This window comes from Nycticebus coucang, chromosome 23 (assembly GCF_027406575.1).
Source record: "Nycticebus coucang isolate mNycCou1 chromosome 23, mNycCou1.pri, whole genome shotgun sequence".
Classification (NCBI taxonomy): Eukaryota; Metazoa; Chordata; class Mammalia; order Primates; family Lorisidae; genus Nycticebus; species Nycticebus coucang.
Genome location: NC_069802.1, coordinates 36,871,701 through 36,888,886, shown reverse-complemented (window position 1 = coordinate 36,888,886; position 17,186 = coordinate 36,871,701). Strand labels below are relative to the sequence as shown.

The 17,186-nt window shown below is 44.5% G+C and overlaps 1 protein-coding gene and 1 pseudogene across 4 annotated transcripts in view; one reads left to right on the top strand and one right to left on the bottom strand.

Annotated features, from left to right (window-relative positions):
* Positions 1-17,186, top strand: part of HTT (huntingtin) — a 172,619-nt gene that overhangs the window by 122,183 nt on the left and 33,250 nt on the right. For all 4 annotated transcript variants that reach the window (XR_008377225.1, XM_053577934.1, XM_053577933.1 and 1 more), the window contains exons 41-46: positions 3,111-3,318; positions 6,911-7,052; positions 13,327-13,506; positions 13,642-13,818; positions 14,097-14,173; positions 16,360-16,498. Coding sequence is in view for 3 of the 4 variants with exons in the window: in XM_053577934.1 (XP_053433909.1) it covers positions 3,111-3,318; positions 6,911-7,052; positions 13,327-13,506; positions 13,642-13,818; positions 14,097-14,173; positions 16,360-16,498 (923 nt within the window). In the remaining variant the exon portion in view is untranslated. The remainder of the gene's footprint in view (positions 1-3,110; positions 3,319-6,910; positions 7,053-13,326; positions 13,507-13,641; positions 13,819-14,096; positions 14,174-16,359; positions 16,499-17,186) is intronic.
* LOC128576033 (stAR-related lipid transfer protein 4-like) lies at positions 11,747-12,381 on the bottom strand (annotated as a pseudogene).

Below are 17,186 nucleotides of genomic sequence, written 5' to 3'. Positions count from 1 at the left end.
GCATGCTATGTTGTCCCCTTTGTGCGGCTCAGGGTGGTCATTGTCCCATTGTACTGACTTCCTCTTCTCTCAAACACAAGGAAAATGTTTTTTACTGTTTTAAAGTGTTGTCCAATAGACTTTTCAGCAAAGATGGGGAATTTCTGTGCTGCACCATCCTGTTTAGTTGCCTGTGGCAATCTGGGTTATTGTGTATCTGATGTGTGACTAGTGTCAACTTAAATTTTTAATTTTATTTAAATTAACTTGGGATTAAACAGTTTCATGTCGCTAGTGCTCCGTGTTGGTATAGGTGCATGCAGGAGCCAGACAGTCTGCTGAGGGAGAAGGCACGTGGGTTCTGCTGCCAGCGTCTTTGGAAGTTGTTTAATTGGTCCACCGTTTGCAAATACATGTGGGCACAGTTACAAAGATCTGCTTCTGGCTCCTTGTTTAGTTTGGCAGTTTTTCTCTTAGAGACACTGGGGGCAGACTGAACCATAGCCTTCACTTTCAGTTTTCTGTTGCCCTTCTTGCTGGGGGTGGGGGAAGGGGGTATCTTGTTTTTTTGCTCAGGCAAGTCTCTGAGCTCCACCTCCCACAGTGCCGGGAGTACAGGGGTGAGGCACTGTGCCCAGCCAGTAGCTGCTCTTTTGCTAATAACCATACTAATAACTCAGCCTAAAACTAAAAATGCTCACTTTCTCTGTTCCTCTCTTTCCTACTGTCTGAGAGGTTTATTCTTTTTTTTTTTTTTTTTTGTAGAGACAGAGTCTCACTTTATGGCCCTCGGTAGAGTGCCGTGGCCTCACACAGCTCACAGCAACCTCCAACTCCTGGGCTTTAGTGATTCTCTTGCCTCAGCCTCCCGAGTAGCTGGGACTACAGGCACCTGCCACAACGCCCAGCTATTTTTTGGTTGCAGTTCCGCCGGGGCCAGGTTTGAACCCGCCACCCTCGGTATATGGGGCCGGCACCTTTACCGACTGAGCCACAGGCGCCGCCCGAGAGGTTTATTCTTGTTCCTGCTAGTGGTTTGTTTTCCCTCTTGCTTCTCTCCAGGGCAATCTGCCTCCTGCTCCCTGTCTCCAAAATGTCTTCCTAGAGCCAGTTGTGTTCCCTTTGGAGTCCTTCTCTTCTGGGGCCCTCCAGCGGGATGCAGTGGGACTGCCCTCTTGTCACTGGGCCACTTTCCTCGTCTGCTCCAGCAGCCCTCCTGGTGGTGTGTGCTCCTGTGTGTCCGTCTCTCCTGTGTGACAATGCCGGAGACAATGCCGGTGTACCCATGCTCTCAGTTTCTCTCTGTCCCTCCCGTTCCTTATGACACGTTGCCTCTGTGCCCTCGGCTATTGCTTGTGTGGATGGTTCTCCAGCTGTGTAGTCATGAGTAGACCTGCTCAGCCTCCCGTCACAGGCTCCCATTTCCATTAGCTTCTGGACATGTGACTTGGACTTGCTATCTTGCCAGTACCTCAGACTTCTGCTTAAAATTGAACTTGCCCCCAAGAGGAGGTGTTGTTCTCCAGGGTTGACATTTATCTTAGGGATATTCAGAATCCCAGCCTCATGGTCCACTCCTCTCTCTGCCTCAGTGAGCCTGGCCTGCCCTCCTCCTCTCTGTTTATTGGGGCGCCATCCCCCAGTCCTCTCATCTTTCGTCTCAGTTGTTGCTGATGTTCCAACAGCAAGCGGTGGTATTTCCTTGGTGCAAGGCCCTGTGAGCAGGTGCTATGCTCAGTTCCACTATACAGATGAGGAAGCTGAGGCATCAGGCAAGGGACATCTAGGGTCACCCAGGTAGTGAGTGGTAAACACGTGACCTGAACCAGGCATTCTGATTTCAGGATCTGTGTGACAATCATTTAGAACACAACTCTGACTGTGGTTTTCTAGTACCTGTCCCCAAACTGCCACATCTTTGGTTTGTCCCTCCACTTGCTCTATGGCTGGGTTCCAGAATTCCTTCCAGGCAGCACATGCCACTTCACATGTGCTCGCTGACCCCACAGGCAACCCATGCAATAGAGGGCGGAGGGAAGGACAAGGCCAGTGCTGGCTGGGCTGGCATGGACATTGCTGAACACAGGACAAGGGTAGAGAAGCCCAGGAAGCCAGAGGAGCCAGAGTAGGTGCTGGAACTCTTCATCCGCCCTGGGACTTTGTTCTCTCAGCACCATGCTCTCACTCACTCTCTTCCCTTGTCCTAGGTTATATACATCCAATGGATTGTGAGGTCGTACTGTGTGGTCTGTTTGTTTTGGCTTGTCTGGGGACCCTTTCATATTTGGGATCTGTTGAAACGTAGATGAGATAAAAGATTTTGACTCCAGCAGTGATATCAGGAGAACTAGAAATGGTGGAGGAGGAGTCACTGGTGTGCCAGGCTTTCGGTGCTGCGTGTCTCTCCCCCTCCCCGCTGTGCTGCACGGGATGCATGTGTCCATGACCTTGGGCAAGAGTCAAGGGAAGCATGCTGCTGACTTCACGCTCATCTAGAAGCAGGCATGAGGGTAGAATGAACTCCTAATTCCTGCAGGGAGCTTTCAAAGCTTGGGAAGGACACTGTGGAGGAGCCTGTGGGTGGAGTCTGATTGGGGCATTGGGTGTGGTTGGCTTATGGGCATTGGGGCATTGGGTTGACCCCCCCCCTACGTGGGGTCTGCGCAGTTGCAGGGTACTCCATCCATGGCCCCGGAAGCAGAGGCCACTTGGCTCTGGACTGTCTGTAGCCTGTAGAACACCTGGGAGCCCAGGACTGGCTTGAGTACTGTTGTCTTCTCTCGGACCACATGGCCTCTTGTAGCATTGCCATCCCTCAGTTCTTAACAAGCCAAGGAGTCGTATGTCATGATAAACATACGAGGTGACAGGAGGTGCTGAGTGGCAGCTGCCTCCTTCTTGAGCAGCTGTGTCCAGACTTCGGCAGCGCAAAGTGAGGTCTCTTGGCTTAGTGATTCTGGAGGACTTGACAGTGCCGCCCAGTGGCAGGGCGGACAGTGGGTGAGTTGTAACACCAGTGGACAAGCTGTCTGCTTCCACTCACAGAATTGAGAGCTTCTAAGTGCCATCTCGGACTGAGATGAACAGCAGAGGCTTTTCCCTTTAATCAATCTGACTTTGTTTGGTTCTAGGAATGTTCCGGAGAATCACAGCAGCTGCCACTAGACTGTTCACTAGTGACGGCTGTGACGGCACTTTCTATAGCCTGGAGAGCCTAAACCTGCGGGTGCGCACTATGGTCCCCACACACCCGGCCCTGGTGCTGCTGTGGTGTCAGATCCTGCTGCTCGTCAATCACACTGACCACCGTTGGTGGGCAGAGGTGCAGCAGACCCCGAGGTAGGTCCATGGGGCCCTCCGCCCAGGCTGCCCCCTTCTGTTCTGAGGCTCCCGCTAGCCTGAAGCTGGGCCGCTATCAAGGCATCTTCATTTTCCACTTCCGTGGGGGCTTGTGGGATTCTGTTGCACTTTAGTCTTACTTTCACGTACACTATATCGTAGGGGGAAACTCTGAAGAATAGCAATTGCTTTTTAAATGTGATTTTTTTTTTTTGACAAGTCCTTTGACACTGTTCCATCTTGTGGGACATTCCTGTCATGCTGTATGCCTCCTGCCAAGTTGGAGTCTTTAAATTGGTTCTGTAGCCAGCCATGTTGCAGTGTTTTAACTTCATTATAAGTTAAATGTGGTTCTGGTTATAGTCAGATAATGAAGTCATTATTTACAAATTTCAAAACTGCTTAGAAATACCTTTCTTTCTTTTTTTGTTTTTTTTTTAAGAGACAGAGTCTCACTTTGTTGCCCTGGGTAGAGTGCCATGGTGTTAAAGTTCACAGCAACCTCAAACTCTTGGGCTTAAGTGATTCTCTTCTTCAGCCTCCCGAGTAGCTGGGTCTATAGGCGCCCACCACAATGCCCGGCTATTTTCTTTTTGGTTGCAGTTGTCATTGTTGTTCAGCAGACCCGGGCCAGGTTCAAACCCGCCTGTCTTGGTGTATGTGGCTGGCGCCATAACCACTATGCTACAGGCTCCGAGCCAGAAATAATTTTTTTTAATCATTCAGAAGACTTACTGAGTTTCTGGTTGTGGGTGGCCCTCCATTTACAAAATGTTTTCATATTTAAGTTCAATTTCTACCCGGTCACTCATTCAGACATTTGTACATATGTAAAAATAAAAGCTGTGATGGCCCTCTGCCCCCAGCTAAGTCCTCAGTGCAGTGCTTTTAGAAGGCTCAGAGCCCACTCTGGGAAGACAAGTTGCAGAAAGAAAAGTGCGGGTGTTGTCAGGGCCTCTGCTCAGAGCAGGAGATGGGGCCAGGTGAGTCTGGGGTCCTGATTGTGTCAGGCACAAGTTCAACTGGGAAGACCCTGTCAGGGGCATCATCAGCGTCTGCCTTGTGCTCTGTGTAGTGGGGCCACAGCCATTTAGCTGGGGAGACAGACTGAGACCACATTCAGAATGCTCCCAGCTACCGCGTACTATGAGAGTCAGGGAGCAGGAAATCTGCGTCTCCTGCTCAGTGCTATTACATGGGCATATAAATCACATTGGTACATAAGGTTCAGATTCAGCAAATCTCTCCTTTCTGGTATTGTATCAGAATGCTCTGAATCTGTGAGTTATGCCCTCTGAATTGGAGTAACAGAAATGCTTAACTAGACAGGCATTATTTAAAGAAATAAGCCAGGAGCAAAAACAGCCTAGAATTTGGCAGGTGTTCCTTTAGCTGTCAGGGACAAACTCCAGTTCATCGTGAATGCAGGGGTTTTGCCCCGTTGGAGCTGATTACCCTGTCTAACTCGGTTTGCTTTACTCTAAGCCTCCACTGTTATCTGATATAAAGAATTGATAGGGTTTTAACCTATTTATACTTAAATTTCATAAGAATATAGCCTCTTAATGGTAATATAAAGAAGATAATATATTCTGAGTATTGCCACATATAAGTGCTTTAAGTCTTCCTGTGTTAGAAGGAAAAAACCCTCAGAAATGTCCAAAATACCCCGTAGGGAGCAGAACTGCTCCTGTTCAAACCTTATTCTTAGGATCTTGTTTCTTCAGCTGTGTGTGGCAGGGGCTGAGAGTGTTTTATTTCCGTAAGAGTGAACCACTAGAAGTACGAGATACAAAATAGAGCACCTTGTTTGTGGGCGCAGCAGTGGGGGACTGCTCTCTCCAGTGTTGCAGACACTCCTGCCACCCTCCTCGGCCCCCATGCTTGTCTCACCCAGGCCTCTGCCAGGTGGGTGCTGGAGAAGGCCTTGTGTAGACTCTGCTCTCCTTTGGTCTTCCTTTTCTGGACCCTGTCACCACAAATTTATGATTTGCTTTCAGTCTGTCTTACTTTGGTGGACTGTTGGGTATGGCACTTGTGGGTATGGTGTGGCCACACAGGACATGCTAGTTATGTTCTGAGCGCTGATGTGTGCAGTCAGCTGGATTTGGGGATGTTCATTTGCCACCAGCATCTGGCCTGAGGTTTTGGGGGGGGTATGTGCTACAATAGAGTAGGCCTAAATTCAGATTGGCATTGGACCGTCTCTGTGTCTACTGCTAATATTTGAATTACAAATGATGTCTCTTCTATTTCAAAGCTCTTTACCCTATAGCTGTACTATTACAAAATGTAAAATTACAGCTTGAATGTAAGTCATAGTGCAGCTGGTGGCAGGACAGCTGACTGAGAAAGGGCAGGCTCTGTTTGTTAGTTTTAACTGGCGTTATGGTCTATAGCATAGTGAGGTGCACTCTTTTGTGCTCAGTGTAAGTGTAGTCAGGCAGCCCCCACACATCACAGCGTAGATAAAGTAGAGCCATCCTGCCCTGCCTGCCTCTCTGTTAGCCCATTGCAGAAGGCTGTAGTGAGGGAATCATAAAGTACATGGCCTTTTGAGTTTGGCTTCTGCCACTGAACACAATATATTTAAAATTCATTCATGTATTGCATGAATGTGTAAGAGTGGCTTGTTCCTTGTGCTTGCTGAGTGGCATCCTGTTGTTTGGGTCTCACGGTTGCTATCCAGTCACCAGTGGAAAAACAGGAATGGTAGTTTAATAAATCTGTAGGAATTTTTTTTCCACTCCCTTCTCCCACTTCTTTTTTTTTTTATTGTTGGGGATTCATTGAGGGTACAATAAGCCAGTTACACTGATTGCAATTGTTAGGTAAAGTCCCTCTTGCAATCATGTCCTTCTCCCACTTCTAAATCCTAAGGAATTTACAGGAAAAATTGACATATTTCAGAATATTCTTGCCCTGATATTACCTCTGTCTTTCCCCATTAAGGCTCTTTGCCACCACGGAAGGATATTGTTTGAGATCAGACCCAGAAGTCAGAGGGTTGGTTTGGGTATGTGGACTGGAGTCAGGCTCTCAAAGGTTATAATTCCCATCTATTAAAAAAGAAAAAAGACCAAGTGAGTGGAGGTAAATATGAAGTAAAATATCCATCATCAGTGGGGAAGAAGCGCTTTCAACACAGTTTCCACAGTACATGCACTGCACGTGTCAGAGTGATGTTGCAGCGGGGATGTACAGTGAGACACAAAAGATGAAGGGTTTCTTTCTGGCAAATGGGGACTTGCAAAGACGGTTGCTTGGTTATCAAACACAGCTAGTGTGAATTGTGAAATAAAAGTACTTGTTGAATGTTCAGCTTTATGGTAGATTTTGCCTTTCAGTCCAGCATTTATTATTGTTTTCTGCCTATTAAATCCTCTAGTTTCTTTAATTTTTCAGCTTTGGTTTATTGTAGCTCAGAAAAAGATAATTGAGAGTATCTATTACGCATGCATTATTTTAATGTGGCAATATTTAAAATAATTTGTTTCAGAACTAGAATTAAACATAACCATCTTTAGTATTTTGCAAATAAACACATTGTACCATCCAGAAATGTTGTCAGTGCATCTATTGCTCCTTCTAGAAGACACAGTCTGTCCAGCACGAAGTTACTTAGTCCCCAGATATCTGGAGAAGAGGAGCATTCTGACTTGGCAGACAAACTTGGAGTGTGCAATAGAGAGATAGTGCGAAGAGGGGCTCTTATTCTCTTCTGCGATTATGTGGTAAGTGTGGAAGTACCTGGAAATGGGAGGTGTGGGCAGAGAACCCCCTGTGGAGAGGGCATGGTGTGGACACTCTGGAACGAGACTGCCTAGCACCCTGCCAATATCATCAAAATCAAAATGCTGAATTAAACCGGGCATGGTGGCTCATGCCTGTAATCCTAGCACTGTGGGAGGCTGAGGCAGGTGGATTGTTCCAGTTCAGGAATTTGAGACCAGCCTGAGCAAGAGCAAGACCCTGTCTCTACTAAAATAGAAAAACTACGGGCGGGGCACAATGGTGCATGCCTGTAATCCTACTGATCTGGGAGACCGAGGCAGGTGAATCATCTGAGCTTGAGACCAGTCTGAGCAAGAGTGAGACCCTGTCTCTAAAAATAGCTAAGCAATGTGGCGGGCACCTAATGTCCCAGCTACTTGGAGGCTGAGGCAAGAGAATCCCTTCAGCCCAAGATTTGGAGGTTGCTGTGAGCTATGACACCATAGCACTCTACTGAGGGTGACAAAGTGAGACCGTCTGAAAAATAAAAATAAAATAGAAAAACTAGCCAGGCGTCCTGGTGGGTTCCTGTAGCCCCAGCTACTCCAGAGGGTGAGGCAGAAGGGTCGCTCAAGCCCAGGAGTTTGGGGTTGCTGTGAGCTGTGATGACGCCATGGTAGTCAACCTCAGGGCGATGAAGTGAGACTCTGTCTCAAAAAAAAAAAAGGGGGGATTATCAAATACTAATTAATGTTTGATCTTGCTGTGATATAATTCAAAACCAGACATGGCCCTCCAACCCTTGACTGTATTCTGTGAAGGGTTCATCCAGGTGTCACTCATTCAGCAAATACTAGCAACTACTCAGTATCATATGTAATGCTGGGCATCTCTGTTAATTCAAGGGAAACAAAGGAATAATAATTTTAAAAATAAGCTAATTCGTAACACAAAGAAATGATAAATGCCTGAGGTAATAGATACTCCAGTTAACCCTGATTTGTTCAATTTACGTTGTATCTCTGTAGCAGAACATCAGAGGTACCCTATACACGTGTAAATATTATATACCTGTAATAATTAAAAATAAACAATTTTAAAAAGCAAGTTAAGTGTATTGACTATAGTAGGATTTTGATTTTTAAAAATGAATCTGTAGAAAATGTGTGAGATGTTCAGTGCTGCATTTTTTTTTCCTTAGAGACAGTCTGACTCTGTTGCCCTCAATAGAGTGCTGTGACATCACAGCTCACAGCAACCTCCTGCTCTTGGGCCCAGGTGATTCTCTTGCCTCAGCCTTCCAAGTAGGTGGGACTATAGGCATCTGCCACAACGCCCGGCTATTTTTTGTTGCAGTTTGGCTGGGGCCAGGCTTGAACCCACCATACTTGGTATATGGGGCTGGCGCCCTACTCACTGAGCCACAGGTGCCACCCCAGTGCTGCATTTTAAAAGAAACTTCTGTCGGGTGCAGTGGTATGCTCTGCACTTCCAGCTACAGGGAGTCTGAGGTGGGAGGATCACTTGAACCCAGGAGTTTTGAGACTAGAGTGAGTCATGATTGCACCTGTGACTAGTCACTGCACTACAGCCTGGACAGAATAATGAGACCTTCTCACTGAAACAAACTAAAAAAATTCAATATTCAACCTGTTTGAGTGGCATCTTTTTTTTTTTTTTTTTGTAGAGACAGAGTCTCACTTTACTGCCCTCGGTAGAGTGCCGTCGCATCACAGGGCTCACAGCAACCTCTAACTCTTGGGCTTACGTGATTCTCTTGCCTCAGCCTCCCGAACAGCTGGGACTACAGGCGCCCGCCACAACACCCGGCTATTTTTTTTGTTGCAGTTTGGCCGGGGCTGGGTTTGAACCCGCCACCCTCAGCATATGGGGCCGGCGCCCTACTCACTGAGCAACAGGTGCCGCCCCAAGTGGCATCCTTTTTAAAAAATAACTTTCATGGGCGGCGCCTGTGGGTCAGTCGGTAGGGCGCCGGCCGCATATACCAAGGGTGGCGGGTTCAAACCCGGCCCCGGCCAAACTGCAAAAAAACCAAAAAAAATAGCCAGGCGTTGTGGTGGGCGCCTGTAGTCCCAGCTACTCGGGGGGCTGAGGCAAGAGAATCGCTTAAGCCCATGAGTTAGAGGTTGCTGTGAGCTGTGTGAGGCCACGGCACTCTACCGAGGGCCATAAAGTGAGACTCTGTCTCTACAAAAAAAATAAAAATAAAAAATAACTTTCATGGCGTTTGTAACCAAAAAACTAGTATTACATGTTTACTGTGGAGAATTTATAAAAACCAAATAAATAAACGGAAGAAAAAATTCTTGTAATTATATTACTCAAAGATGACTTGATAATACAATTTGGTCTGCATTTATACTTTTTTCATACCTATCTAACAAAATTTGTTTGTTACAGACATGGCATTTTATATTGCTGTCACATAGTGAGACGGCATTAAATATTCTGAATCAGAAAGGAAGTAGATGTCTTCAGCTGTGCTAGCTGTTATCATAGAGATTTTTTGTGATGATAGCTATTTATTTATTTATTTTTTTGTGATTTTTGGCCAGGGCTGGGTTTGAACCCGCCACCTCCGGCATATGGGACCGGCGCCCTACTCCTTGAGCCACAGGTGCCGCCCGATGATAGCTATTTATTAATATTCACTTTTTGCTTTTCAGCCTTGATTTTGAAACAGTTTTTTTTATCTTGTTCTATTTTTGAGAAATTATTTAGTTACATAATGCTGGTTTTCACAGAAGTGGAAGAAAAAGAGATACTAATTTCAGTGAGTGCAGGTTAAGCATCCCAAATTTGAAAGTTTGAAATCTGCAGTGCTCCAAAATCCAAAATTTTTTGAGCATGGACATGTTGCTCAAAGGAAACACTCATTGGAGGTTTTTTTTGGACTTGAGATGCTCAAGCAGTAAGTTCTTCACAAATATCCCAAAATCTGAAACTCAGAATGTTTCTGCTCCTAAGTATTTTGGATATAGGTTACTCAGTCTGTATTGTCAAATACTTATCATTAATCAGATGTCAAGGAGTTGATTTAGAAAGATTTTAAATTAAAATGAAAGACTTCATGTTTAAGAATGGATATTTTTATTTCCTTATAAATTTTAACTTGATTTTTTTCATTTAATGTTTATTCATTATTTGGGATCCACATAGTTCCCCACCCCCCGGGTTTCAAGATGTGTACATGTATTTATAGACATACAAAGACGTGCCCGGACACACTGAGTTGCCTCAAGTTCTCATTTTAGAAGTAAACTAGATGATAGTTCAAAAGCCAAAGAATCATTTGGAATCTTAAAATCACTTACAAATGTTCACTTAGGGCAGCCACAGAATCAAGGGACCTGCTATAGTCATTCTAGTCGTTATAAAATGACATCTAATAGGCATTTGATATCTAATAGGCATTTGGATGAATGTAAGAATGCATTTGTTCTAGTTCCAGACTGAAGTCACATCACAAACGCAAACATTCATGATGAAGTTTATAATGCTTTGTAAGTTGAGTGACACTTATAGAATTGGTATATACAGAACATTCAGTGTGACTTTTTAGAGAGAAGACTTTCTGTTGGTGATTACAGGATACCACCAGCCATTTCATACAACCCAGAGTATTCCTCAACAAATGGGTATTCCCAGTGCATATTCGGCAGAAGTTTTTAGTATCATATTCATGCATAAATGTTTTTAAGACTCTCAAAATAGGGCGGTGCCTGTGGCTCAGTGAGCAGGGTGCCGGCCCCACATGCCAAGGGTGGTGGGTTCAAACCCAGCCCCGGCCAAACTGCAACAAAAAAATAGCCAGGCGTTGTGGCGGGCACCTGTAGTCCCAGCTACTCGGGAGGCTGAGGCAGGAGAATCGCCTAAGCCCAGGAGTTGGAGGTTGCTGTGAGCTGTGTGATGCCACGGCACTCTACCGAGGGCAATAAAGTGAAACTGTCTCTACACAAAAAAAAAAAGACTCTCAAAATAAATCTACAAATGTGTTTTCAAAGATACAAAAAAATACTAGATATACTACCTAGATATCAAAACTAAATTGTTACTTGTATTCGTAGTTACTATGATTGACTTTTTCAATTAACTTAATAAAACTATATATAATCAATTCTCTTCTCATTTCTAGTCTTTTCAAAACTTACAGGAATGCGAGTCAATTGACAATGAAGTTTCTCTCTACACACTTCCAGAGATGGAAGCACTTTTTCTTTTGTTTAAGATATTGCCAAACTCACAGAGAATAACAAAAGTAAAATGCTAATATTTAACTTCAAAAACATTAAAATTTTATAAAATGTTCATAAGGCTCTAAAATAGTGATTTTAATCTAACAGCATAAAGCTTGTGATTTTGCTAATCTCCATGCAGCCAAAATATTCATTTTGAAACAATATTTAATTTCTTAAGGGTCTGGGTCAAAGAACTGTGCCTACTTCTTTGTGGGTTACTGTCATAGTCCTCGCTGCCATACCAAACAATGTGCAAATTACCGTTTAAGAGAACTGAAATGCTCTCTCTTAGATAGCTATTTACTATAGGAATAAAATAAAACATTGTGTCATTAAACCAAAAACATATCAAATTTTTCTACAGGCTATGCAGGAAAGTAGAATCGATGATTTTTACAGGCTATGCACAGGAGAGAGCTGATCCAGAGGGTCATAGTACTAAAAGTTTGAAGATATTATGTCTTCTGTAAAGCTTTTTGTAAGTCGCCATAGAAGCTGGTTAAAGGGCTTGCCATGGCTGTATCTACCGCAGACTGAGGAATCATCCCCTGCAGGTCTGTCTGAATGTAGCCGGTCAAAAGACTCTAGCTTGGATTGTCTTTGAGTGGAACACAAAACCAACCACAGGGATGGTTATGTCCTCTAACAAATTCTGGTCTCTTTTTCACTCCAGTCAAGACTTATCCCACAGGATAAAAGCCCTTCTTGATAGCCCACAGTATAGGAGAAATCAACAAACTCTCTTGGGGAAATTATATTCCAAAGCTGACCAGCAGTAGTATAACACATCACACCGCAATTCTCTTCAAAGTGCTCCAAAATATGCAATGAAGTCATTAGGCTGTCCCAATCCAAACGACAAGGCCCTGGGTGTGTATGGTCTATGGTACTACTGAAAATGTCATGTATGACACCATGAGCTTTGTAGAGATAGCCATTAAATAATTCTGAGGGTTTTCTCCAAACTGTTACATGTTTTGTTTTCTTGGCAACTCGCCACTTATCATCTTCAGTACTATGGTACTGTATGAGAGTGTTTTTAAGTTTTGTTGCAAAAGAAGTAACATCAGGCAGGGCTTCCATTTTTTTAATTCTGAGATGAAGCAAGAACCTGGAAGTCGGTCTAGCACGCCGGGAGCGAATCCCACTCTTTCAACAACATGGCTTTCCCCAACACAGCCAGCCTAAGCAGCAGCCAATCTGCTTTTTTTTGTTTGTTTGTTTGTTTTTTTGAGACAGAGTCTCACTATGTCTCCTCAGTAGAGTGCCATGGCGTCACAGCTCACAGCAACCTCAAACTCTTGGGCTTAAGTGATTCTCTTGCCTCAGCCTCCTGAGTAGCTGAGACTACAGGCACCCACCACAACACCCGGCTATTTTTTGGTTGCAGTTGTCTCTTTGTTGTTTAGCAGGCCGGGGCCAGGCTAGAACCCACCAGCCTTGGTGTATGTGGCTGACACCCTACTCACTGAGCTACGGGCACCAAGCCCCACGTACAGTTTGGATTCAGGAATTCTTTCGAAACTATGTCAATGATAGTGAATTTTTTTTTTTTTTTTTTTTTTCACTGAACTGTTACAAAATTGGAGAAAGAGTAACTGGAGGACACTGCTGAAGAGTCTGGCAAGCCCCCAGGAGGGTGGGAGGCCATGGACAGGAGCCTATGAGGGAGGCCCCTGCCCACTCAAGCCACCCTGCTGCCTGAGGATCACACTGGGCTCACCTCCCGCCTCTGACATTTGGCTGTTTGCCAGATTTGTCTGTGTGCACTGGCCTGTGCCAGCCTACTTCCCCAGCAGGATCTGACTTCACAGGCCTCTGCTGCAGTGCAGGGCTGGAGGTGATGGACTCTGTGAACTGAGTCTCCTGCCTCTTCAGTTACTTGTGCTCAGGGAGAAAGTGCTCATCTTTTCAGGGAGGTTTATATTTAGAATTTGTTTTTTCCTTCCTATCCTTTCTGTTGCTTTCTGTGGCATTAATATCTGTTCTCTTCTTGTGTGCTTGAAAATAAAGCTTTTTCCATATTTTTCCTCAGTGTCAGAACCTCCATGACTCAGAGCACTTAACATGGCTCATTGTGAATCACATTCAAGATCTGATTAGCCTGTCCCAGGAGCCTCCAGTGCAAGACTTCATTAGCGCTGTTCATCGGAACTCTGCTGCTAGCGGCCTGTTCATCCAGGCCATCCAGTCACGGTGTGAGGACCTCTCATCTGTGAGTCTGCACCCTGCCAGCTGTCAGCAGTCACAGTTTCCTCTGCCTTAAAAATGGATTATTAGAATTTTTAAAGTGTTGATTTCCAGTTGGCATAGTAATCATCTCGTGTTCCTTTCCTTCCTCCAACTTCAGCCAACCACTCTGAAGAAAACTCTGCAGTGCCTGGAAGGGATCCATCTCAGCCAGTCAGGCGCTGTGCTCACACTGTATGTAGACAGGCTACTGTGTACCCACTTCCGTGTGCTGGCTCGCATGGTGGACATCCTTGCGTGTCGCCGGGTAGAAATGCTTTTGGCTGCAAATTTACAGGTACTAGGAATACACTTTGATAGTGATTTATATTGAAAACTTAGTAGGGTAAGCAAAACAGTTCGCTCTCTATTTTTTTCCAGAGGCCTGGTTTTCTTGTGGCCACTGGTGGGAATAGCTATTGTGTGCAGAAGCACATATCATTCCTGGTGTGTCTGGTCTGCTGCTTGTACTTGTTTCTAGAATAATTCATATACATCAGTTTGTCCTTTTTTAAGTGAGTGTGAGGTTATGTTTGTTCATTATTAAACTCACTGGTATGTTCTTGTCCACTATAGAGCAGCATGGCCCAGTTGCCAGGGGAAGAACTCAACAGAATCCAGGAGTACCTTCAGCGCAGTGGGCTGGCCCAGAGGTAATTCTGGGAACGCTAGACCGTCCTCATTTTCAGATCATCTAGGATATAAAGGATATAGATTTGTATGGGGATAAATTCACAGGACAAGAAGTTGATGTGCCCTGTAGATGGGTTTGCTGCAGAAGAGACATGATAGGAAATCTTCATGTACTCACAAGAATGGAATCTCACTGTGTAACAAGTAGGGAACGACTGTCACACCATGTCTGTGATGTGTGTGAAGGCTGCTTCTGTTCCTATCAGCCAGTTGAGGGGTAGTAGACATTTATGTGACCTCTCTTCTCGGATGAGTGGAGTGTGACAAGTGAGAATGTAGGTTATCAGCTCTACCCCAGCAAAATCAAAGCATGTGATCTAATTTCTAAGTAAGAGCAGGTAAACCCAATTATACATTACCCAATTCTTAGCATGGAGGAATTACATCTTATCAAAATTTTATCTCTCTATAGCTATTTAGTCATTTACTTTTGTTTGAAAAATCTTTTAGAAGTCTTTATCAGAAATCCTTATATCTTCCTTCAGGGACTAAGTTTCTCAAAGTAGGAGACAAAAAAATAAACAAACAAAAAAAGAAATCCTTACGTTTCTTATGTGAGTATATTTCCATGAATGCAAAATAGATTAAGAGAAGCTTTTTTTTTATTCTGTGAGGGGAAAGTGTGTGTGTGTGTGTGAGAGAGAGAGAGAATGAATATAGTCTTTGTGATTTCAGTCTTTTATTTGTTTTTTGAGACAGTCTTAACCTCTGTTGCCTTTGGTAGAGTGCTATAATGTCATAGCTCACAGCGACCTCAAATTCTTGGGCTCAACAGATCCTCTTCAATACCCAGCTATTTTTTTCTTTTCCTTTCCTTTTTTTTTTTTTTTTTTTTTTATTTATTTTTATTTTTTTTAGAGACAGGGTCTCGGTCTCCCAGAGTGCTTCGATTATAGGCCTGATTTCATTTCTTTCTTTCTTTTTTTTTTAATTGCGACGGAGTCTTACTATGTCGCCTCTGTAGGTGGTGTCACAGCTCATAGCAACTTCAAACTTGTGCTTCAGTGATTCTCTTGCCTCAGCCTCCCAAGTAGCTCGGACAATAGGCACCCGCCACAATGCCCGGCTATTTTTTTGTTGCAGTTGTCATTGTTGTTTAGCAGGCCCGGGCCGGGTTCAAACCTGCCAACCTCGGTGCATGTGGCCGGCATCCTAACCACTGAGCTATGGGTGCTGAACCCTGATTTTATTTCTTAAGAGTACTTTGTTGGTGGTATTTTTAAATTGGACAGGACACAATTTGGTGGGCAGCCTGCAATTTGTTACAGTTTTTTAGTCTGTAGGGCCAGTTAGGTTGTAATTTGCATTTTGAAGTAGTCGCTTTTATAGCAGATGGTGGGAAATCAAACTATCATTATTATTATTACTTTTGACTGTAGATTTAATCTTTAGTCCAGATAAGGAAGATTAAAAGATTGTAATTGTCTTGCTGAATGAGGGGATTCTTTTTTGAAAGGATCATAAATTTGTATAAATTGTACCTTACTGGAAGATTAGATAAGAGGTATATGAAATTGGATCTTAGATTATTTGTTTTGCATTTACTATGAATGCCTTTGTTACCTAATATACCATGTTTTGTGTATTGAAATATTTGAATATAAGTGAAATTTATGAAAAATATCAATGGAGCATAAATTGTATTAATTCAAAGTAAGTGAGGACCTGTTTGAGTATTAGTGAGAAAATAGCTCTGGAGAAAATATTTTACATAATTTGCATTTTGCCTTAAGAAACCACTACTATTCCTTCCTTATGTTGTGTATTTCTAGAATCCTGGTTTGCAAAGTTGAAACTAATATTTAAAAACTAAATTGTGCTGGCTCGGCATGCATAGCATAGTGTTTACAGCACCAGACACATACACTGAGGCTGGTGGGTTCGAACCCAGCCCGGCCAGCTAGACAATAATGACAACTGCAACAAAAAATAGGCGGGCATTGTGGCAGGCACCTGAAGTCCCAGCTACTTGGGAGGCTGAGGCAAGAGAATCGCTTGGGCCCAGGAGTTGGAGGTTGCTGTGAACTGTGGTGCCAATGGCATTCTACCCAGGGTGACAGCTTGAGGCTCTGTCTCCAAAAAAAAAAAAAAAAAAGCCACACACACAACTAAATGGCACTTAATTTCATGTATGTGTGTCTTTCAGACACCAAAGGCTCTATTCCCTGCTGGACAGGTTTCGTCTTTCCACCATACAGGACTCACCCAGTCCCTCTCCTCCAGTCTCTTCCCACCCGCTGGATGGGGACGGGCATGTGTCCCTAGAAACAGTGAGTCCAGACAAGGTGAGTGTGCAGTGTCACTGTGTGTGACTCGTGGGGTGGGGGCCGGCTCAATAGACCCAGGACATTCTGGCCTTGGCCCATGTTGTTAGCAGCTCTGGTTGAGGTGTGGGGTGGAGATGTTCAGGGTGGGAGGGAGAGGATCCTAGTGAGAAAGACAGAGTTGAGGAGAAGGAGATGGAGGGTCCTAGTGAGAAAGGCAGAGCTGCTGTGGGACCCTGGTAGCAGGAGTGGGTAGTCGATGGGTGAATCAGGAGATGGGCAGCTGAGGCCTGCAGGCTCATGGCACGTTTGGCCTGCTTCCCTTTCCTTGCATTCTTCTGGCTTTCTGACTTCCTGTGAATTGATGCTTCTACTGCCACTGACCTTAGCATATTGTCCTCAACTTCCACACTCACAACTCAGGGATATGGACCCTGTGAGGCCAGGGTAGAGCTTGGTACTCTACCTTCCTGATAGAATTATGTTTAAATATGAACTTAGGTTTCAAAAACCAATAGCCCAGGAATAGGAAAGCGAAGGTTCTTTCCTGACTTCTCAGGCTCTGTGCGTGAAGCATCTCCTCTGCCTTCAATGCTGGGGGAGGTGAGCAAAGCAGGTGGCCCAGCAGAGTGTGGCAGGTGCAGCATCAGATGGGGAAAGGCAGAGAGAAGGGGCACTAGCCTGCAGCACTTCAGCTGATTTTGGAAGG